This window comes from Trachemys scripta, chromosome 10 (assembly GCF_013100865.1).
Source record: "Trachemys scripta elegans isolate TJP31775 chromosome 10, CAS_Tse_1.0, whole genome shotgun sequence".
Classification (NCBI taxonomy): domain Eukaryota; kingdom Metazoa; phylum Chordata; order Testudines; family Emydidae; genus Trachemys; species Trachemys scripta.
Window position 1 is genome coordinate 57,168,536 of NC_048307.1, and position 24,332 is coordinate 57,192,867.

The window sequence follows — 24,332 nt, forward strand, 5'->3', positions numbered from 1 at the left end:
TGTTGGAGAGTCTTTAATACCTTCAGACATTGAAAAAGAAAGCAGCAAAAAAAGATTCTTAATTTAGAGTACACTGTTATACCTCCATACAAGTGCACGTTTCTATACAAAGGACTAGAATCAATAATTAGAAAAAGAAACTTGCGTGTTTTTTAATAAAAAAAAGACTTCCCGAGGAAGCCTTTGTCAGTCTCTACGTATTGGGAGCTCTCTAGCTCTGCTCAGTTTTACACTGGTATTAAGTGAACTGACTGCAGAGAAATTACTCTTTTTATACTCTGGGCTGAGGGAAAACTGGACTGTAACTCACAGCTTTCTTCTTCATTGTAACCAATTATCCATGGTATCTTAATAAATTGACTCTTGATACAGTTGGTACATTATATTAACTTCTCCTTTTACCTGGGATACTTTTATTATGAAAAACTTTAGATCCTAAGCATTTCAGAGTGGAATACTTTGCAATACCATGCTCTCTCTTCCTTTGCAGACTATATGGCTATGAATTGCCATTGTTCTATTGCTCAGTTTGGTAAAGCAAGAGTTTTTCCATTAACTTTTCATAATGGCTTTGGCTGGGATATTTTCATTATTAGAGTCAAAGTCGTTGCATGAAGGATTGGCTTATGGGTTGCCCAGTGATGCTTTTGTGGCAAATGATTTCCCCACCTCTTTCATATCGGGAACATTTATACAATATAATGCAATATTTCACAACAGCACAAGGGTTTTAAATATAGGACATAGCTTGTCTATCCTTTCTTGATCTGGGGTATTATTATTTGTCTGGTTTTATTCTGTCTCCAAGGTCTTTTGAAGTATGAGGGCTGTTTTAATAGGACATAATGCTCAGTTTACCTACTTCAGAAAAAAATTGTGGAAAATGTTAAACTCTGACTATTGTTTCTTTATGAAAGGAGTACAGTAAAGCCAGGAAAAGATCAATCATGTGACAAAGGCATAGCCAAGCCCTAATTTTGACCTTTACATAAGCTTTTCTAAGAAGGTTGCAGTGGAGGACAACACAGACTGATTCAAACACCTATTAATGTTAATCAGAGCCAAGACTGCTAGGCAAAAGTTGTTGAACTGGAGATGAGGTTGTAAGTGCATATTAGCATTGTAAGAAAACCTCAAGAATTGTAGCTACTAAAAAACAAATGTTAAGATATTCTGACTTTCTAACATTTTTTTTTTTTTTTTTTTTTTTTAAGATTAAAGGGACAATTTGAAATCTAGTCAATTTCTAAAGATATGTTGGGAGTAGTTTCTGGTAGGACACTTTCCCCTGATTTCCCCTGCCAATTCTGGGGGCTTCATAATTGCATTTCTCTGTGATTCATCTCAGACTTTGACAAAAAAAAAAATCTCCTCTACTAAATAAGCCACACGTGCAAAAATTGAACGTGAGCAATATACATGACCCAATAAAAGTCATATAGAGAAGTGGAAGGGGGAACAAACTCAGGCTTAAAATGGAAATCTTATTATAACCTAGACCATGGAGAGAGATGCATTGTCCTGTTACAAGAAGATTCCATTCACTTTAGTGTTTTCAAAGCAACCCTATCGTCATTTTGGGAACTGGGTATCAACTTAACCTACCCTCCTGAGGACTTGTGGGTTTATAAATCTAAAACCTTCCTAATCAACTTGATACTGATATCATCTCTGTGGGTTTCCTCCTCACCTGACATCAATTAATTCAGTCTCTGCTCATGATTCATGTCAGAATAATACATTTATCGTGTAATCATCAACCCTATCATTTCATCTACTAAATCCACATTTCAACAATTAACATATTTATGAAGTTGAAAAGCTCTTCAATGGATTTTAGAGGCATATCATCATCTTCAAATACAAATGCATGTTCAGTATAACCTTCTCTCCGATTCCCATAGTGATGACTCCCAGGGTAGTGTAAGTTTAAATGAACTGATGATTGAACCGAAAACAATTCATAAGAAAGCTACATCAATACTAAGGGACTTGGTTATTCCCAGTACAGTGAGACTACCTCCTGTACAAGCCTTGTTTTAGATGATCGCTTTAAAATCTGTCCAGAGGTTCCAGAAGCATTTTGTTTGACCTCAAATTGGTTAGGCAGCTGCTTTCCAAAATGATTTTTATAAGAGAGGTTTTACTTTATAATATTTATTTATGCCAAACAGAATTTTATCTCCCCCAAATGTGTTGGGAGGGGCAACCAGTTTAATACAGATACTAGTAATACTTCTACTTCTCTTGTTCCAGGGCTTAATCCCTATCCTATAGGGATCTCCTACATCATGAAGAAGCCAAGGGAAACTGCCTCCCAACAAACAGGGCCTTTGCTCTCTCATGTGGCGCTGATTCCTCTGTCTTACAGGAAACCATTAGCTTAGGCTAGATCTGTTGAAAATTTTGACTAGTCATTCCTTTGCATTTTACAAGGTAAATGCTTGAGCTATGGTAATTTCTGCAGTAAAATGTGTATTTGCTCCACATAGGCTAATGCAAAGAATATGCTTTAACAATGGCAATCTGCAGCACAACACAACCTCATTTTCACATGACAGCGTTTATGAATTTTGTGGGAATTACATCCCAGTCATCCAGATTTCAGAGAAGAGTTTGTTTTTTGTAATTAATAAACAGTTTAAGAGTTACTGTATGATTCTAGACCCCATGCCACCAACAGCAAAAATTCAGTGTCCCACAGCGTTTACCGGATGTGCAGGTTATATACAAGTTATCCAGCTTGATAAAGTTGCTGTAGTATACACTGCTTTTTGAGAGTGTTGTGAATGTAGTGCACTGAAGGTGATTCAAAGGACACATACTGTGCATAGATTAATAGACAGGAGCAGCTAATAGGTAGACCATACTTTACTGACACGGCTGTCATTTTATTCAGACTATCTATGCTTTAAGGGATATTTGATTTTTCTTTTTAAAAGACAAATCTTGCTCAATGTTATTTGCTATTGAACTTTCCTAAAGTTAAAAAGAGAGATTATAAATCACTAGAAAATACTTCTTAAAAGCCACTCAAGTTTCATAGCTACGTCAAGTAGCCATTGTCAGTAGCTGGAAAGATACCCAATCCTACCAGAAAGATAAATATCAAGGGAAATGTAGCTCGGCTTCCATATATTTAAGTCAACAAGATAAAATAGGTTACACAGCACATACCTATCCTGAGTTTATGTATAAATCTAGATGATGGAAGCTTCATGCTTCAGGTTAAAGTAGTTTTATGAACTTTCTTATTGCACATGAGTACACACAGATTAAAGAGGAAGGTTCTGTGTTTATAGCTAATATACAGATAATGGCAAATGACAGGATGTAGAAAAATATACAGGTTGAAAGAGTGACTAAGTTTGCATGGGAGTTCATGAAAGTGAAATGCCATCTATTCACAATAAACAAAAGGTACAATCGCTTGCAGAATTCCATGTGAGAGGTCCCATGAGATTTAAAAGGTTAAGATATCTAATAAATTAGCTTTCTGCATATTTTCAAACCTTCTCTTAGGAGGAACTCTTTTAAACTTACTTATTCTTATGGATATTGTGTTATTTAACATGCTATCGACTCCCCAGAATAGCTTCCTCTTTTCTTAACTTCCTGAGCTCCATCAGATCTCTCCAAGTGATTATGATGATTTAGTACTCTGGAGTACCAGATACTTTATGTAACTTTGATATGTGGTGCCAGGGCTTTATTAGTTTCTGTACAAAAGTATATTCTGTCCTAGATGGCTACTGTTCTCAGTCCCTGCCTTTTAGGGCAGTGGTTCTCAACCAGGGGTATGCATACACCTGGGGGTACGTAGAGGTCTTTCAGGGGGTACATCAACTCATCTAGATATTTGCCTAGTTTTACAGCAGGCTACATAAAAACCACTAGCAAAGTCAGGACAAACTAAAATTTCATACAAACTATGGATTGTTTATACTATTCTATATAGTATACACTGAAAAGTACAATATTTATATTTCAATTGATTTATTTTATAATATGGTAAAAATGAGAAAGTAAGCAATTTTTCAGTAATAGTGTGCAGTGACACTTTTTATTTTTATGTCTGATTTTGTAAGCAAGTAGTTTTGTGAGATGAAACTTGGGGTAGAGAAGACAAATCAGACTTCTGCAAGGGGTACAGTAGTCTGGAAAGGTTGAGAATAATTGTTTTAGGGCATCTCATTTGCAGTTATTGTATAATGCTCTGCTTTCTGATTCATTGATTAAGAAAAAACATGAAAAGGAGACATATTGTGTGGTTTTTATTTATTTATTTAATTTATTTATTTATTCACCACCACCAAAAAATCTTTCTTAGTACATTCAGATTTGTCTTTGGCAGTCTCCTGGATTATATGGGATGTGCAGCTTGTCCCGTTACCTATAAACAATCCATATTTCTGGTATAGGGCACCTAACTATATCCATTTTTAAAAAGTTCTCATAAGCCTTGTCTTTCTCTAGCTGGCTTTTAGTTGTCTCTATTTGTCTGTCTGGTTGACAGAAGTTACTAGCTCTTTATCTTTGAGCAGCAATGCTCTAATGCAGGGGTTCTCAAACTGGGGGTTAGGACCCCTCAGGGGGTCACGAGGTTATTACATGGGGGGGTCGTGAGCTGTCAGCCTCCACCCCAAACCCTGCGCTGCCTCCAGCATTTATAATGGTGTTAAATATAGTAAGTGTTTTTTTAATGTATAGGGGTGGGGGTCACACTCAAAGGCTTGCTATGTGAAAGGGGTCACTAGTACAAAAGTTTGAGAACCACTGCTCTAATGTTTCTGTTCACCGAATTGCATTTCAACACATAGCTACTTGTAAATGGCAAAACGCAGACAGGGCTTGATCCAGCTCTGAGATGCATAGATATAGGGTCAATCCTAACATGAAATTAAATTTAGAACTATACTGTGTTCCTCTGAAGCAGATTTTCTAGAATGGGTCCCAGTCCCGCCTCCCCATACCTACCTTGTAAGCCTATATATATAAAAATGGATTGGAAACAGTAAGTGTTTAACAATGTGGGTGTGTGTGGTGGGAGGGGGATGAAGGCTCTGGCTGGGGGTGCAGGCTCTGGGGTGGGGCTGGGGATGAGGGGTTTGGAGTATGGGAGGGGACTCGTGTAGAGCAGAGGGTTGGGGATGAGGGCTGGGGATGAGGGGATTGGGGTGTGGGAGGGGCTCAGGGCTAGGGCAGAGGGTTGGGGTGTTGGGATGAGGGATGTGGGGTGGGGCTGGGCATGAGGGGTTCACAGTGCAGGAGGTGGCTCAGGATGGGGCAGACGGTTGGGGTGAGGGGGGTGAGGGCTCTGGCTGGGGGTGTGGGCTCTGGAGTGGGGTTGGGAATGAGTTTGGGGCGTGGGAGGGGGAGGAGGGCTCAAGGCTGGGGCAGAGGGTTGGGATGTGGGCTCTGGGGTGGGGTTGGGGATGAGGAGTTTGGGGTGTAGGCAGGCTGCCCCAGGGCTGGGGCCAGAGAGGAGGACTCCACAGTCCCCCCAGCCCTGTCCCTGAGGGGAGCTCTGAGGGAAGAGGCCTCCTCTCCCCCCCCAAACCCCACACTCACCCGGCACTGTCACTACACGTACTCCTAGAGGCTGGACCCCTCTCAGGTCCAGGAAGCCCCCTCACCTCCCCTGTGGTGGGTGCCGGGGGGGGAGGGGACTGCCATCACATGTGGCCTCCTCCCCTGCTACAGCCTGCTGCCCCTCACCATAGCCTCGTGGGGGATGGGGCTGCCCTTTGCCCAGGGTGGGGCAGGAGTGGTGGCTGCGGGCAAGAGGGATCATACGGTCGGACACTCTCACCCAAGCCCCAGCAGCTGTTCAGGTGAGGTCTAGACTCCATCTCCCAGAAGCCCCTCGGTGTCGCCTCCCGGTGGGTGCCGGGGGAGGGGAGGGCTGCCAGTCATGTGTGCGCCTCTTTCCCTCCTCAGGTGCAGCAGTTGCCTCAGCCTGCTGCCGGCGCCACTCTTGTGTTGTAGGCAGGGACACTCCGGAGTCAGGGAGAGGCGTCTGGGGGCGGCAGGCAGGGCCGGGGCAGAGACTTGGCTCTGAACATTGGTGGAGCTGGGCACCCAGGCCTTGAATATTCCTGGAGCCTGGGCACCGCGGGCCCATACAACTCACCATCCCTGTCTCATTCATATTTCAAAATCCCACTGCCGTTACTGGACACCCAGTATGTTGACTGCAACTTTACCAGACAAAGAATCCCCAGTGTCCCAATAGTTCAGAACTTATGCCCATGATATAATGGGCTAACAGAACTTATGTTTGTGTTTGCAAAACTAAAAGGCACAAATATAAAATGCTCTATAACTAGGAGAGGAAGGTCCAGTGGTTAAGGCACTGCCTAAGATCTGGGTGACCTGGGCTCAATTCCCTGCTCTGCCACAGGCTTCTGGTTTGACTGGTTTGGCAAGTCACTTAGCCTTTCTGTGCCTTGATTTCCCCCATCTGTAATGTGGTGTTGATATCACTGCCCTACATCACAGGGGTGTTGTGAGGATAAATCACATTTAAATTTTAAAAATTGTGAGGCACTCCGGTAACTATGGTAATCGGGCCATAGAAATACCTAAGATACCTAGACAGACTACGTGATGAATTCAGAGAGGATGTATTGGTTCTTGCATTTTGGCTGGACCACAGAGGAGTCTTATCTTCTGCAGTGTGCACTCGAATGCTTAGAAACGGTATTGGTACTAACATTTGGAAACCCTTTAAAAAAATCTGTCATATCCTAAAAAAAAATAAACGACCTGAGGCAGTCATGAAATAATGGCATGGTGCATGCTGGCACACCACAGGGGAACTGAAGCCACCAAAGTGCCGTAACGGAGGCATGAAATAAAAAGACAAGTACTCTTTTTAACACTGGTTATTTATACTTTGTTGTTCAGACCATGATTCGGCAGTCCATTCCTTAAGTCCCATTGACTTCAGTGGGAAAATGTATGCTTATATTTAAGCACATACTCAAGTGCTTTGCTAAATAGATGTAGACCCTAAGTTCTGATCTGAATTGCTGCAAAGTCCAAAGGAGTTCAGCTACAGATGTTCGGTTGGGACCTATCTCTAGTTTCATTAGCATCCTGGAAAGTATTGAATAAGTATTGACAAATATTTTTTTCTCTATTTCTGTAGGATTTGTGTGTAATCTGCATTACGTTCTAACACATTGAAGTGCATTTGTCCACCCCAAGAGGCTTCATAATCAAGGATCATGGTAGACAGTTTAATAGTATCTTTGAGGTAAGTTGTACAATAAAATTATTTTTAATGATTTAATATGCTCTTGTCACAGTGCAATAAGTATTGATTGACTGAATATCTGTAGACTTTACAAGCAAGTGTTATTTTAACTATTTGGACCATTAGTAGTTTAATGCAAAGTCCAGTCCAAATGATTGAATGGTTAAGTGCATAGATCACTTAGAAAAATCAGGCAAGGGCAATCTTTGAGCAATCTTTGAGGGGGGGAGGAGAGAATTGGAAAGTTCCCAATGTCTTGTTCCTGTTCCAGGATGGCTTCTTTTCACCTTGTGTCGGTGTCTTAGCAGGATTTCTTGTAATTTGCAGATTTTTTTTATACCATTTTTGGTGAGATCTAATGACTCCCAATTATAGTAAATGCCTTTTAAATAATTTTTATTCTTAAACTTTGAATGAATTGTAATGTATGCATTAAAGTTATATGTTCTTGGAATGATTCATTCACATGTTCATGACTGCTAGGGCATTGCGTGTTTCCTTTCATTTGTGTGAAAATGGACTGGAAGTGACTCCTCAGGTCCAACCCTCTCTCTTCTGAATTTCAAATGCCAGGCTTTGGACCGAAATCCCCAGATCCAGACCTGCTTCTGTCTTGAGCTTTCAGCTCGGATTTCACACTCCAATGGATCTTCTATATACTGCAGCCTATAACAGTGCTACCTTTTCTTTGGAGACTTCTCCCAGCCTCCCCCCACACAGATGGACCAAGAAGCCCCCATGCTCAGGGAAGTCACTCACCATGGCTGCCAGAGGCACAGGATATGATACAGAGTGGCCCCACAGCTTATACCACGAGGAGACAACCGTCCCCCCCACCACCATAATCAATAATAGGGGAGAAACTCACTGAGGGGCATCTTTCCGCCTTTTGACACCTCCCCAGATAAGAGTATTAGTGTCTTCAACAGGAAACCTCCCCCCCGGACATTGATTTAAACAAAAGATGGCATTGCCACTATGGGGGAGTATGACTGAATACTTTGCTGTATTCTCCACCTGGTGTGAGATGGATGTTTTGGTTTGACAGTTTGATAGATCCCTACATACTCCACTTCAAATGTGCCTAATTTTGATGTGTGCTTGGTATTTTTTTTGGCTTTCCCACGTATTTAGAATGTCTGTAACAAATCTTCAGAGCAGGATAAACCTATTTTGGTAGTTTAGAGAACCTAGCACTAGTCAAGCATGATAAATAAAATTACCAACTCCAGAGAAGCGGCCAAAGTCAACTAAGTCAAAGTGAAATAACATGAAATTAAAAAAAAAAAAAAATCACAACCCCTCAATCAACCCAGAGGCTTTCCTCAGGAAGGCTTAAGTATTCCTACCAGATTTCCTATGTGCTTGAAACAGTAGGTTGATAACAAATATTTTTGGCAGACCCAAGCACATACACAGAGACAAACTATAAACTACCCTCATTGTCCCTGTGTGCGCGTGCACACACATGCTGAATTGTAATCCCCCTTTTTAGAGACTGGTCAGGAAAAGCTTGGCACAGAATAATCACACACATGCTAAGGAGTTCAGTTTTGAAGTGGGAATTTTTAATCTGCTAAGTAATTTGCTTTGAAGATTTTAGTCCTTGCTCACTTTAGAACTGCCACCCTCATGCAGGATTTTATTAAAATGTATTCATAGAGATGTGCTGCCCATCGACAGAGCCTGGAAATTTTGCTGTTCATGAAAGTTTGTTTCCCTATGCAAATGCTGAACTTCCTATTGCATCCTCTGAGGGAACAGGGAGAGTAGAAGCCAGACAGAGGGTGAAGACCTCTGAAAAAGTAAAGCGGGTATTCAACTAGAGCAAATCAGATGTTCCAAAACTATTATGGGGATCATATAATGTGAGGCTGCCCGGGGGTGTCTGTGATTTGTATTCTAGCTAGGAGTTTGTCATATTTCCATTAAAACTTCATTGAAATGGGGCACTGTGAAGGAGATCACCTGTCCATGAGGGAAAAGCATATGTGGCTCCTGGATTACAGGACACACTTGGGAAGGCAGTGTGTTCTGTAATTAAGGCACTGGACTGGGAGTAGGAAGATCTGAGTTCTATTTCCAGTTTTGCCTTTTAACTGCTATATGACCTTGGGCAAATTATTTCCCCTCTTTATGTCTCTGTTTTCTCCCTCCCTTTCTCTGGAAGTGCCCCCTCTTCAGGATGGGGACTGTTTCTTACTGTGTATGCAGAGGCTCTGGAACATCTGGGTGCTAATAACAATAAAAGATGCAGCATGTTTTTAAAAGGGCTTTAAAATGTTCTGATTTAAAAACAAAGAAAACAAGACTGGCACTTTAGTTTTTATCCTTTTCATGGTTATTGCTTTGTGCAAGAGGACTAGAACATGATAATGAGGTGGTGATAGGCACTATATAATACTTATTATCCAATGGCCAGTTCCCCCACCCCCAGTATGTTAGTGAAGGCAAACAAATATCTTTCTAACATAGAGAACTTTTTTTCTTGAGTTTTCTATGTTTGTGGTAACAAAATGGCAAGTGCAAAAAAGTATCTCTGTTTGTTAGACCCCTGTAACAGTGTGTATCAGGCCTTCTCTGTCCCTGCTGGAGCTGTTGCTGCCCTGACGCACCCTCTCGAAGGAGACATATGACCTGGGAAAGAGGGGTAGTGAGTTTAGACCTCCACACACTGCCTAGAGAAGTGACTCAAACTTGGTACTGGGGGAACCAACAAGATTTGCCCCTCTGTCAGTTAGAAATGCCAGGAGGAGGCAGTAGGCAATCAGGATCTACCAGACAAGATAAGATGGCTTGCCTGCTTCTCCTAAGGAGGAGTGCTGGGTGGGCACCTTTTGAAATGCAAAAAACCTAGCACACTCCCCACAAGGCAAGCCCACCACAACCCCAACCAAAAGTAACTCCACACATCCACATCAACAGCCACTTTATAGTATCTAGAGAGAGAACATCATTTTCTTACCTTGGTTGTGTTTCTCCAAGCTGCTTTGTTTGTTTCGGTCTTCACTGAGATCCTTTCCCCCTGAAACTTCATTGATTCTATATTTTTAACTGTATACTTGAATGTGAACTTTCTGGAACTTTATATATAAAGAAAATCCATTTAGTCTTTTTCTTGAATTTATATTTGCTGTTTGAATTTGCCATTTTCAGCCATTTCTTATTTTTAACAGCAACATCATAGCATTGTTAGCTGGACACAGAAACTTCTAACATTAGATATCCCAGTATATTGTGATAATAATGAAAATCTTTAGAACCAGTTCAAAAAACCCTGGCAGATTAAATTCTGTTTCTGGCAATACATAAAAACAAACAGGCCAGGCTGATCAAATACGAGCCAGGTGGTAACCCTAGTGCTGGGTGAAGATGGCTCAGGAGAGGATTTCCCGGGACCTAACCCAAAATACTTAGGTCTGGATCAGGACCTAACAACTCAACAGCACTTTTGGTTTAAAGCTTGTGACACTGTTCATTTTTGTTGTGGAGTTTAAATGCCTAACTGGCGTTTTTTAGTAAAATTTCAGTTAACTGTTTCAAGACTACCAAGGGGTTGCTGTACGAGACACCTTGCTTCTGATGAGATTTGTCAGCCCCCCTCTGAAAGTGTCTGAAACAATGTAGAATATTTAAAGGGTTGTGGAGAAGGGTGCTGTGAGTGGGAAGTGCAGCTGGATTCTGTCTGATCTGTTAGGGTTTGTCTTCATGGTGGGGTAATATGCCCTATGGGGTGATGATTTCTAAAGCGCACTAAGACGTTGCACGTTAATTGATCTGTGTGTATCCTGCTGGTGTGGACTCAAGGTTACCTAGTGCATGGTGCGCTTTAGAAATATCACCTCTGTAAAGCAAATTACCTGACCATGTAGATAAGCCCTTAGTTTGCAGCTGGATTCTTTGTGGTTTACTGTGTTTCATCATCTCCACCATTCTTGTCTTTGCTTTTGAAATTCATCAGACTACTAGGTGTTCATAGGACCAGGTTAATTTTTACTGTAAATTTTCAGTGGGGCTTCCTAGGGGACACACCAATCTCTGGTGCAAATTAGAGCAGTCAAAGGACTGTTTTAATTTAGGCTAACTTGTAATGGCCACTTAAGAGGCATTGTGATGGTGAGGCTAGACAGATCAGAGTTTCTCTGAGCTTCATTGTCATTGTGGTCTCTTCAAGGCTGGGTGAGAGTGTGACAGCACCCCTGTATTCACACTATTGTAATAATCCTTGTGTAAAATATGCCTTGTGCGGTATGATATGAAAACTGACTCACCAATCATTCAAATTCTTGCGTGATGTGCATATGCAGTGAGCATTAAGAGTTATGAATATATGCTGGAATTACAACCAAAGTGCAGATAAACCAGATATGTCAGGGGGAGTTGGTAAACTGATCTGCCCTAAACAAAGGAATGTGTTTTGCCCACTGGGAATTACTTTCTATGTACTTTTAAGGACAATGAGAATGTATTTACATATCACATAAACAGACCCAACAAGCTAACAAGGGATGGAGGCAAACCTCATGCTAACAAGTGGGTGAGGAGACAGCAGGGTGTCTACACCCAGCGGGGGAGAGAAGCTTGGTCTGGGTTTTACTTTTTGGAAGAATCCATTTAAAAGGTTTACTGGTTTATAAAGACAGTCGGCTGAACCTCAGATGTTAAGCAATTGAATCAACTGATCATATACAGTATTACTGTATTAATGAAATGTATAGAGTGAGGTCTTTGCTGAAAGCTAATGACACACTAATTAATATCATTGTGAAATGTATGTATTAAAAGTATAGGAGGAAATATGGATACTTAATCATATTATGTTTTAAAGTCTGTGGAGAAACAGATTCCCTCTCAGACAGGAGGGCAGGCAGCTATTTACCTGTCTCCTGAGATTAAGCCAGGTGTGACCAAAACCAATGGAAGCTGCATTTATACTGAAATCAGTCAAGGGGTGGGAAGGCCACAGGAAGGGAAAAAATAGCATGAGGTCATTCTGCCTCTTGGAACAGTCATTGGACTTTGGAAGATAAAGACAGAAGCCATCTTTTGCATCTATAACTAATCAAACACACACAACAGAGCTCATGCAAGCTGAGAAAGATGGTTTCTTTAACCAAAGGGTGGTTGAACTATCTGGAAACTGAATATAGGTGAGAAACTTGCATAGGTAAAGGTTGTACCTTGATGGATTAAGTTTGACACTTTTAGATTTGTTTTCATTTTTATTTGCTTGTAACCCTTTCTAACTTAATCATAGAAGTGTGGGACTGGCAGGGTCCTCGATAGATCATCTAGTCCAGTCCCCTGCACTCGAGGCAGGACTAAGTAATAACTAGACCATTCCTGACAGGTATTTGTCTAACCTGCTCTTCAAAACCTCCAGTAATGGAGATTCCACAACCATAGGTAATTTGTTCCAGTAACTACCCTGACAGTTAAGTTTTTTCCTAATATCCAACCTATACCTTCCTTGCTGCAATTTAAGCCCCTTGCTTTTTGTCCTATCCTCAGAGGTTAACGAGAACAATTTTTTCACTCTCCTCCTTTTGTACCTGAACTCCCTTAAAATCCTGTCATCTTTTGTAAATAAACTTGTTTTACCATCAATCTAAATTACCAGTGCTGTGTTTGAATTAAAGTGAATCTTAACTCCAGTTAATGTGGCAAGCTGGTAGGTTTTGTGTCTTTAGAGGAACAAACAAACCTTATTATTTCTCTGAGCTGTCCAGAAGCGGGCTGGACATTACAGAGCACACTGTTTGGGGACAAGTTGGGACTGGGAGCAGGGCTGGCTCTAGGATTTTTGCCGCCCAAAGCAAAAAATTTTTTGGCAGCCCCCCCCTTTTTATTCGTGCCTCCCTGCCCCTGGCCCCGCCCCAACTCCACCCTTTCCGAACCCCTTCCCCAAATCCCCAGCCCTGCCTCCTCCCCCCGGGCATACCGCATTTCCCCCATCCCCCCATTGCTTCCTGCGGGGCCCCCCACAACCTCCCGCCCTAGTTTACCTCCACTCCGCCTGCTCCCCTGGGCGCGCCGCCGCTCCACTTCTCCCCCCCTTCCTCTCAGGTGAGGGGGGGAGAAGCGGAGCAGTGGCACGTTCAGGGGAGCTGGCAGAGCGGAGGAGAGCTAGGGCGGGGGGCACAGGAAGTAACGGGGGGGTAGAGGAACTGCTCCCCACTCCAGCTCACCTCCACTCCACCGCCGCCGCCTCCCCCGAGCGCCCCCCCGCTCGGCTTCTCCTCCCAGCCTTGCTGCGCGAAACAGTTGTTTTGCGCCCAGCAAGCCTGGGAGGGAGGGGGGAGAAGCGGAGCGGTGGTGGCGCACTCAGGGGAGCAGGCGGAGGCAGAGCGGAGGCGAGCTGGGGCGGTGAGCTGGGGCGGCGGGGACGCTTTTTCCCCATGCCTCTGAGTCGGCACCTATGATGGCCAGCACCAGAATGCCGCCCCTAGAAATATGCCGCCCCAAGCACCTGCTTGTTTTGCTGGTGCCTGGAGCCGGCCCTGACTGGGAGTGTGCTGGCTGGAAGCCAGTGTGTGATGGTGTGTTGCTTCAGGCTGCTGGGGTCAGAGTCTGCTAGACCAGGGCTGAAGCTATACACAGACACTCAGGGTATGACCCTCCTGCTTGTAGGCTGGTTGTGAGTGGCCCGGGTTGAGAGCTACAGCAACAAAGTATTGTGAGGCACCCAGGGTTATAGGGCAGGTAGTGACACAACCTCTCAGTGGTCTGGATTGCACCCCTGAACCGAAACCCATCACAGAAAAATATTAGATGCAACTGGTGTGCCTCTGACCAGCAATCCCTTTTGTGCAGCCTTTTGAGCAGCACAAAATAGCTGACAGCAGGGCCAAGAATGAGGCCCCTCACTGAGCTACATTTGGACCCATATAGATGTGACAAGGAAGCCCCTTATTGATGGTGGATCAGCGTCTGCCTGGTTGGTGGAAGAAGGGCTAGAGAGGCTCAAAAGCAGCTTGGCGTTTGGGGCCTGTAGCTCCACTTGGAGTGGGGAGCAGAGGTTGCTCAGATGCTATCTGCAAATCCTGGGCACTCTTTCTCAATGTTGACATGTTATGGATGGAGAGAGGCAGGGGGAATGGGGATCATAAACATTGAACCATGTATTGGGCACCTGGGTGTGGTGAGAGTCTCTGGAGAAAGTGACAGGTGAGTTGTCTTGCTGCCCCCCAGGTCTTGTGCTGTAAAGTCTAGTCAGTATCCACAGCTGACTGGAGAGGAACCTGTCCCCTTGCTGTCACAGAGGTTCTGTGCGTGTTCAGTGCTTCCTCAACACTATTTTACACAACTGTACTGAGGAGGGAGGAGTCATGGCCCAGGAAAGAACTAAGAAGTGGGGTTTGGTTTTGTATGTTTACAGTCAAATTTTCCTTTGCACTTTTGAAAATCAGGGGAACTGTTTGGGCACCCAAAAATGGAGGTGCACAAAATTAATAGAATGCTTCTGAAAATGTTAGTTTTCATCTTTATTCAAGCATAAAGTGGGATACGGTTTGTAGCAATAAAGTGTGTGTGTGTGTGTGTGTGTAGTTATGTGGCTTGCCCAGTTCTACCCTCTTTATTATCATGCTGGTAAGTTGCTTGGTATATTTTGCCTTTAAGAAAGGCACATGCACACAAGCATGCTGCAGAAATACACGTTATATGGTCCAAGAAATGTTGTGTTATGTGGATGTTTCATGTGACACTACTCATGTCAGTAAATTTACTCAAGTGCCTAAGCTTTTGTAGGCTCAAGCTTTAAGACAGGTAGCTGGGGTACGTGGTGTGGTTCAGTGATTATCTGCAATACATACACATTCAATATTATCTATTTTTTGCAGACTTCTCAGTTTCATAGTGGTATTAGGATTTCAGCTGGTCATCCCACAAACGTCAATTGAACACAGAAAGGTAAGCTACAGAAATTCGGGTTTTGTATCATTAGAAGTAACATGTATGGTGTGTTAGTGTAAGAAACATAAAGTAACTTGGTGCAAATACCTCTGCTGTTAGGCATTATATGCAGGATCTTATTATGTAAAAAAGATGGGAGGCTGTCTGGCCCTGTGCCCTTGTGTTGGTTAGCATACTCTGGTGCCAGATGCAGGTTGGATTCCCAGTCCCCTGCTAGGGATCTTAAAGTGCAGAGAGGAGGGGAATGTCCCTGCTAAAATGACATCATAAGGGAGGAAGTTTCCCCAACCAGCTAGCCTTCTTCCCTAGAGGCATTTTCTTTCTTGCGATATCACTAAGGATAATAATTTGACAGAGTTCACTTACTGAGCGTTTCACCATTGGGAGCAATTTGTGGTGCAGTTTCTTACCAGTTTTCTGGGATGCTTCTGGTTTTATATGTTGTCCCTTACGTGCAACAGATCGTAGGGTTGCCAATCCTCCAGATTTAAACTAGATACTGTGTATGGTGGTTTCTCTGTAACTTGAAGTCTTTAAATCATGATTTGAGGATTTCAGTACCTCAGCCAGAGGTTAGGAGTCAATTTCAGGAGTGGGTGAGTGAGGTTCTGTGGCTTGCAATGTGCAGGATGTCAGACTAGATGACCATGATGGTCCCTTCTGGCCTCAAAGTCTGAGTTAAACTTCCCCAAACCCCTCTGACCCCACCTATCAACTGCCAGACAACAAGAATGTTAGCTGCTCAGGCTGAGAGAGACATCTTTCTAATTAAGTGTAAACTCTCAGCTTTGTCACTGGGGGAGTTGTTCCTGCTTTTATGTTGAGATTCTGGTGTGTGTTTGCTAAGCGAGTAACTTTGTACCCCTGCTAGCAGCTTCTGTGTTGAGCTCCTTTTGCTTCTGTGGACAGAAATTGCAGAACAGCAGATATGTTCGGGGGGAGGTTTTCTGCAGTGGAGCAGTAGCTGTTTCTAAAATTCTAGTGAATGATACAACTTAACATTGTTTGGAAACTTTCTTATGTACTCTTACAAGGCTTTATGGAATTAAAAATTAGAGTACACATTAAATTGGTGGATCTGAGCCAGTCTCTGGGAATAAAGAGGCTGTTTAGTCAGTGGTCCTTATGCATGTGCCTTTGGCATATTCATAAATCTTTGGTGCTTTAGTTTGTGGTGCTAAAAATAGTATGATTGCCGGGGGTGGAAGTAACTTAAGTCTTATTGGTACGGGGACCCACCTCTGGGCCCTCAGACAGAAGGGCTGGGGCCTCAGGGGGAAGGGGTGCGGCTAGGGGTCAGCCTACCCCAGCCAGCCCTTCCACATTGCTGGGGCTCTGGAGGCGATTTAAAGGGCCTGGGCCTCTGGCTGCTGCTGCAGTTGCGGCAGCTGGGAGCCCTGGGCCCTTTTAAATCGCTGGGCCATTGGACAGCTGCCGCTTTCCCCCCCCGCTCCTCTGGGCGGGGCAAAAGGGGCAGCGATGTTAAAGCACTGCTGCAGTAGCCCTTTAACTTTGGTTGTGTACGGGCCCATACCGGCGGCCACTTCTTACTGGTACGCTGTACCAGTCCATACCAGCCCACTTTCACCTCTGATGCTTGCTCAGTTTGCACCTTGTACAGTTGTTTTTGGCTCTTAAAGATAAAGACAGGAAATAAACTCTGAGTCCTGGATGTGAATACTTGGGTGAATGTTCTGCTAAAATATTTGTAAATAGTCCAGTTATTTTCTTACTCTGAAGCTTTCTGGAAAATGAAGAGAATCCCCAAAGCAGCTGATGGGAATCCAATTTAACTGCACCTCAGTGCAGCTGGGACCTTGTATTTTAATGCTTTATAGGCAGAGGTTTGGGGTGGTGGTTTTTTCTCTCTCTCTGTCATTATGGGGGGTCTTACTATTTTATTTTATTCTTTATTTCTCTTCCTTAAAACCCTTTCCCGCCACCCCTCCCTCAAAGGTATCAGTGGTAGGAATGTTATTTTTCCTTCAAAGCAGCTTGAAATAGGTTCCTGCTGGTTGGGAACTTACATCATACTTCAGCTTGTTTGGAAGTAATATTGCTTTTGAACTAAAGTTCACCTGTAGTTTTCCCATGTACACTAACATTTGTTTTAATTAACTCGAGTCACTGCTTTGGATATGTTTCTAATAGGATTTGGCTTATTGGCTGTGTTAATATTAGTGGAGAAATGAAAGTCTGGTCCTGCATGCCAACATATAGTAAAAAATATTTTAGAAGAGAAAAACTCTTCTTCAGCAAATCCTGCAGGAGCTGAGCTGAATAGGTTACTTTGCTCTGAAACACAAAAATAATCTATTTTTGGCACACTAGCCCAAATTTAGCTAGAGAGGAAAATTAGCCAAATTCTTAAATAGTGCAGAAGTGCAAATGGAAACAGGCTGTAGGAACAACAGTATAGTTGGGAGAGTTTTCTTTTTGTTTGCAGTTTCTTATTCTGAACTTCTGTTGCCTTCAAGAGCAAAACTTCTGTTTATCAGAAAACACATTAGTTGAAATTGAATTTCACTTAAAATTTTTGTGGTCACTAGAAACTGATGAGCATTGTTAAATTTATAGGGACCAGGCCCCGTGAACTAAAAATGAAGAACGTATTCATGTGACTTTAGGAACTAACATGCTATTTATAGTAGAGCTATTTGTACTGCTCTGCTATTAACTCTGAATCTGAATAAGATAGCAGTTATTTTTATTTAAGATTTCAGAGTTATAGATCCAAGGCCATTCACATCTCTCTAAGCTATTGTTCCAGGGTGTCTGCCGACTCAGGAATAGTTTTTACATTTGAAAATGTTCCTTAACCTAGACTTATCCCTAGGATAAAGGACAAATGTTTGCATATTCATATATTCCACACATGTGGAAGAATTTGCACATGTAGAAGAAGTTTACCACTGGAACAAACATGTGGGAAGAATCCACACTAGCCTTTATGAACATAGTGAGCACCACAAGTTAATTAACAAACTATTAGCTTGATACTCAAAAGTCTAGTGAAGATGAATTATGGAGAGTGAGAGAAGTTTTTTGTTTCCTTTCAAGTGAAAGCTTAGATTCTAGAGTATAGCTTGACAGCAGCAAGAGGTAGATTTTCAGCAAATTTCCCATCCTTTAAGTTGTGGGATAGAACTGGTAGAAACAAGACACACTTTTTTTCACATAATGTTTGTGAAGAATGTTATCCCTCATCTTTTCATCAACACTTGTGAAAATCAGGGATTATTGAACAGCTTTATCGTGGAGCTCTGAAAATAGTTTTCATATACACAGAACTGTAACTACTTTAAGCCTGGGACCTTCCAGGGCCTACAGCAAGTGCTGTGACTGGAAAGCTAGGAGATTCTCCTTTCCAGTTGTATAAATCTCCCATTTCTAGACCAGGTGAGTTATGAGATATTGGACCTTTAAGTCTCTAACAGGTACAGGTAGCGTTGCCAACCCTCCAGGATTGGCCTGGAGTCTCCAGGAATTAAAAATTAATCTTTAATTCCTGAAGATTGTCATTTGATGAAGAAGTTTCCAGGAATACATCCAACCAAGATTGGCATCCCTAGCTATGGGACCTAACTTTGTCTTTTCTAGACTTGGGGCCCAGTGTAAATTTAGGGGAGGGAAGTTAATCAGACTGCCTACATTGTGGGAATCGCTAGGTGCCCCTTTAGGGCTGTTTTAAGGCCCCTCTTTTTGCTGCTAGAATAATGCAAAGGGAACTTAGCCATGCCAGGAATCTGTGCCAATGTGTTCATATAAATAAAATACTTTGGGGTCCATGTGAATAAACACTGTGCAGTGACAAGAGCATCATTTTGGCATAGCAGGATTGATCCTGCAAGGTACAGAGCTCCAACTCCTACTAGGAGTTGAGTGCTGATGGCTTCCAAGAAGGTGTTCAGCAGCCTAAAGGATCAGGGACATGTGATCATCCGTGACAGGAAAAGAAACAGTTTTGTTAAAATATTTTTGACCGTTGGCCTGAATTTGGTAGTGACTTAACCTGAAGAAGCCTCTCAGCTCTATAATCTGAGAGCCTGATGCTGATCTCCTTTACCTCAGACAGGGCTGGCTCTAACTTTTTTGCCGCCCGAAGCAACAAACCCCCCCCCCCCAAAAACAACCCCTTCCCCCCGCCGAACCAAAACAAACAAACAAACAAACAAAAACCCGAGTGCCGCCCCGCCACCCCAAGATTGGCCGACCCTTACAAGATGCCGCCCCAAGCACATGCTTGGTCGGCTGGTGCCTGGAGCCGGCCCTGACCTCAGTGTAAATCAGGAGGAGTCAAGTTGCATCAGTGTAAAATGGCTGCAAGTGGGATCAAAATTGAGCTGTGAGTTTCTTTGAAAGTACATGATCTCAGCTGAATTCCCAGTGGACAACATTCTCTGTCTTGAACACTGAGCTCACAGCCAACAATGGATGTGCTTTTGGTGTGAAAGATTAGGCACAGTTAGGAGGAAGTCTCAAGCTCTAGTCACACAAAGACTGTGCTAAATTGATTCAGAGCAGCTTACTTTTTCAAGTGTTTAGAAAATATTTAAGTCCCTTCAGATGTGGATGAAATCAGTTGGTGGGGCAGTTAAGCTTCTCAGGCATTGTAGCTCTCAGCAGTGCCTCATGGATACAAAAATCTTCTATTTCCAGGGGTTTTAGTCCTTTAATCTTGACAGGCACAGATGTTTAGGTTGGGGTTTTTTTATACAAAGAACGGAAACCCAAACCATTTAATCTGGTAGTATTTACACTTACCATGTACTGTAAAATTCAAACAGTTTACTGCATCTCTGATTAAAGGCTTCCAAAAATGCACGAAAGGATTAAAATAGCAGAGCTCACTAACCAGGCAGACATGTACACATTGTGTGGTGATGTTTTAGTTGGCCTATGCTCCGTTCTTCAGCCACTCATCAGAGATCTGAGCAACTGCTATCTAGAAGTGCTTGGACTTGTTTGTCAGGCACTCATGAATAAAAGCCACAAATATTCAGTGTGTTTCTTGTAATTGTCATTAAATATTAATGCTGCTGTTCCAAGTGAACTTATATAATGTAGACTCTGCAGACTTAATTTATAGCCAGCAATTTAAGTTATGTCCAATATACACATGGCCTGCATTACATGTAGTAGTCAATTCATTAGAAATCAGCTGGGCTAAAAGTGGGATCAGATCTTTCCATGGAGAAGAGTAGAATGGCGAGAGAAATGTACTGTGGCCTTGGATCAGCGCACAACACTGACGGTGGTGAAAAGTGAAGTGAAAAAATCATCTCACTCTTACTTTGCGTCTTCTGCTACTTGTGTCCACCTGTTCTCTCTCATTTTATACTTAGACTGTAAGCTCTTCATGGTAAGTCTTTTTGTTAGGCATTTCTACAAGGGCCTAGTGCAATGGGGCCCTGATTCCCGATTGGGTCCCCATTGTGCTACTGCAATATAAATAATTTATATTGCCACTTTATAACCCAAAATTATTTAGGTTATTCAAGGTTAAGTAGGATAGTGAGGCTCTCCAGAAGGACCTAAGAAAATTAGGATACTAATATGGCAGATGAAGTTAAATGTAGGTAAATGCACGTTAATGCATACGTTAGAATCCATTTTAAAGCACCCCTACACGCTGATGGATTCTGCATTGGTTGTAAGCTCTTAAGGAGATGACATCGGGGTGCTTGAACAATTTTTATAGTGGGTGTGCTAAGAGCCATTGAATCAAACTGTTAACCCTGTATGTGATGGAAACCACTTCAAGCCCAGGTGGCGGTGGCACCCCTAGTTCCAGCACCTATGGATGACATAGTTTTAAACAGTTGATATAATGATTTTTTTAGTAAACCTGGAATCTTGATGTAGAAAAGTATTACTGTGGGTAAACCACTTCATAAGATATTTAAAAAATTACCTTTATGCAATTAAGCATAGCATTTGCAAATTCACAATTAGGGATTTGAAATTCCCTGAAATGTAGCTAGTTTGTATACAAATCCATTCAATTTCTAAATATTTGGCTTGATTTGATTCTTGACCTGACCCAGGAAAAATATGGTGACCTCTACTAGTCCTCTAACCACTACCATACTTCCTCTCTTTCCTCATGACCTTGAGATCCCTAAATTGTTTAACTCCCGGCTAGCTTAGAGGCTACTTCTTGTGTGGTACAAAGAAAGAAAATATCCAGTGAGGCTCTTGAGTCACCAGGATCCCAGTTTAGAGAGAAGGGAAATGGTGCAATGTGTTCTTAGTAAGAAGTCTTGTTTCTAAGACGCCTTAGAAACAGCTTATCCTCCTCCCTGGGTCTGACAGAGCTACCAGGTGCTAGACTGGGTTGCAAGAGTTACTTGTTCTCCCAAGCTTTTGAGGAGGAGGGGAGAGTGAGCTGATTTGAGGAAAATAAATGTTAGTCATCTTGGGCTAAATGGGTAGTAAGGATGACTCAGCTCACTGGCATGAGAAGCATGAAGGAGCCAATTGTGGCTCTCTGAAGACTTGAGGCCAGTGGGGTCATGCAGAAATCACAAAACAGAGGTCTCTGCCCTTGAGTGCAGGTAGTGAGAATTTACTAGATTACTATAAAGATAAAGCTAACCTGTTCTTTGCTGTGTGAGGTGTTTACCCAAGTGTTTATTCCCGTACCCATTACGTTTTTTAATATGACCAAATATTATAAAATATTAGGAAATTTTTATTTATGAAACATTACTACATCTTCAGTTTCGTGCACAACCAGTTAGATGTGAAATATTTCTGGCTTAAAATACTAGTGTTATTTCCTCTTTTGGGACATTCTCACATAGTTTCAACAACTGCTGTCTAAATCCCAAGATGTGGATCTTGTTTCTTCCTTGTCTAATAGAGGCAATGTTAGAAATTGCACTGGATTTTTAATAGCTTATGGACTGCTGGTTACAGTGAAATTTTTGATTCGGAGCCAAAGTGATTATACATATTGGAAATATATGAAGGCATGAGAAACTGCTTTTCTGTTCTACAGGCAATCTATGTCAACCCACCGAGGGCATATTTCATAAAATATAAACAAAGGTTAATTATAACATGGCATAAGGGGTGAAAGTCCTCTGAGAGCTCTGATAAAGATCTCTAAGTATTAGTAAACAACAAAATAGTTTTAGGTTGTATCAATGGAATCTGCCTTAAAAGCCAGAAAAGTATTCAAATTTCCATAGAATAACTTAAAATCCCCATACCCTCAAAAGTTGGGAAACGAACAATGAAGGGATACAGCTGCTTAACTCAAGCCACATATTCTCCCCATATTATTAACCAATGTAAGTTATACTATTCCACTCAGTCTCAACTTTGCTCCCTTATAATTTACATAAATATATGTAAAGTTAGAAAGATGTGAGTAGGTGATTGTAAAATCCTCTTATCTCATCATCAAGAGGTCCATTTCCAATTTGCTACAATTCTAACTTGTAATAGTATTGCTACTTTTTGGGAGGCAGGGGAAGAATACAAATATTCATGGATTGCCTTAAGAATTAGAGCTAAATAAATAGTAGATTTAAGTAGACTTAAATAAATCCCCATATACTCAACATATTTCATAGCTCCAAAGGTGACTCTCTTCACTTTTATTCATGACGCCCTCCTGTGCCTCAGTTTCTCAATCTGTGAAATGGGGACAATGATCTTGACCTCCTTTATAAACTGATTTGAGATCTGCTGATAAGAGCTAGCTATTATTACTATTCATAAAAACCTCTTGCTACACAGTTAAAATATATTAGTTCACATCCTTAGACCTCTCATCCTCTGGAGTGCCACAGACATCTATTTTATATCTGGGTGGAGGAATCTGCACTAGTGAGTCAGCAAGACCCATTTGGCATCCTCTAGCCACCTGCTGGTAGAGTGGGTTTTCAGGAGAACACTACCAGACTTTTATACTAAAGTATCTGTCCAATTCCCTGTTGTCGTATCATTCTTCATCACTCTCTGTTCCCACCTCTGATTTACACCATCCACTTAAACTTAACGTTGTCTACCAATAAAATTTTCAAAAGTATATGCAGTAGTAAATATAATAGATGGGTTTTTGATAATCTCCTACTAATTAGTTTCACCTTTTGGCATATCTGTACAAATTTTCTTTGAGGCAATATTGGGACTGCATGAGCATTATGTATATGTGTGCAGGGGTGATGGTGATGGAGTGTGTGGCACTGGAAACTGGCTGGATCCATAGCTGTTCATTTCCAGGCTTTTTCTAAGTCTTTTGTAAAGGATTTCCCCCCCCCCCACCCAATATGTAATGTGTTTTAGGGAGTTTTGTCTGGATTCTGTGGAAATGCACTTTTAACCCTGTCTTTTTTTTGTTTTTAAAGTTTGTTTAAAAAGAAAAGGAAGATTTGTAAATGGAAAAAGCCAAAAGTTTAAGCTGGGTTGGCGTTTAAGATGAACAGGATGATAGCCCTTCTTGACAGAGTTTGTGGCCCACCAAAGCAGAGCTCCCCTCCTTTGGCTGTCAGCATAAGAACGGACATACTGGGTGAGACCAAAGGTCCATCTAGCCCAGTATTCCGTCTTCCAATAGTGGCTAATGCCAGGTGCCCTAGAGGGAATGAACAGAACAGGTAATCATCAAGTGATCCATCCCTTGTCACCCATTCCCGGCTTCTGGAAAACAGAGACTAGGGACACCATTGCTGTCCATCCTGGCTAATAGCTATTGATAGACCTACCCTCCATGAACTTATCTAGTTCTTTTTTGAACCCTATTATAGTCTTGGCCTTCACAACATCCTCTGGCAAGGAGTTCCACAAGTTGACTGTGAGTTGTGTGAAGCATGTCTGTAGGATGGTGATCATATCTCCATGAGATATAGCAGTAGTGGATACTGGAAGAGAAGAGAGGGAGGCTTTTATTCACATGGAGAATGTTTAACCTCTTGCATTTTCCTATTCTCGTCTGTGTTTCCCCAGGTCCCTTACAACATGCATCCTATTCGTCTTCCCTGGTTAACCATTATCAGTAAGGAGGGCTTTATTAAAAAACAGATTACCAAAATCTACCATCAGATACACTTATACAACTCCTATTGACCTCAGTAGCAGTTGCACGTGCAAGAACTCAGTAAATACGTAATTATCTTTCAATGTACACCATGAACCATACACGATG

General features: G+C 42.1%; 1 protein-coding gene across 2 annotated transcripts in view; it reads left to right on the top strand.

Annotated features, from left to right (window-relative positions):
* Positions 1-24,332, top strand: part of THSD4 (thrombospondin type 1 domain containing 4) — a 727,210-nt gene that overhangs the window by 122,337 nt on the left and 580,541 nt on the right. For both annotated transcript variants that reach the window (XM_034783208.1, XM_034783207.1), the window contains exons 2-3: positions 7,154-7,261; positions 15,103-15,172. In XM_034783208.1, the coding sequence (XP_034639099.1) occupies positions 7,233-7,261; positions 15,103-15,172 (99 nt within the window). In that variant the 5' untranslated portion in view covers positions 7,154-7,232. The remainder of the gene's footprint in view (positions 1-7,153; positions 7,262-15,102; positions 15,173-24,332) is intronic.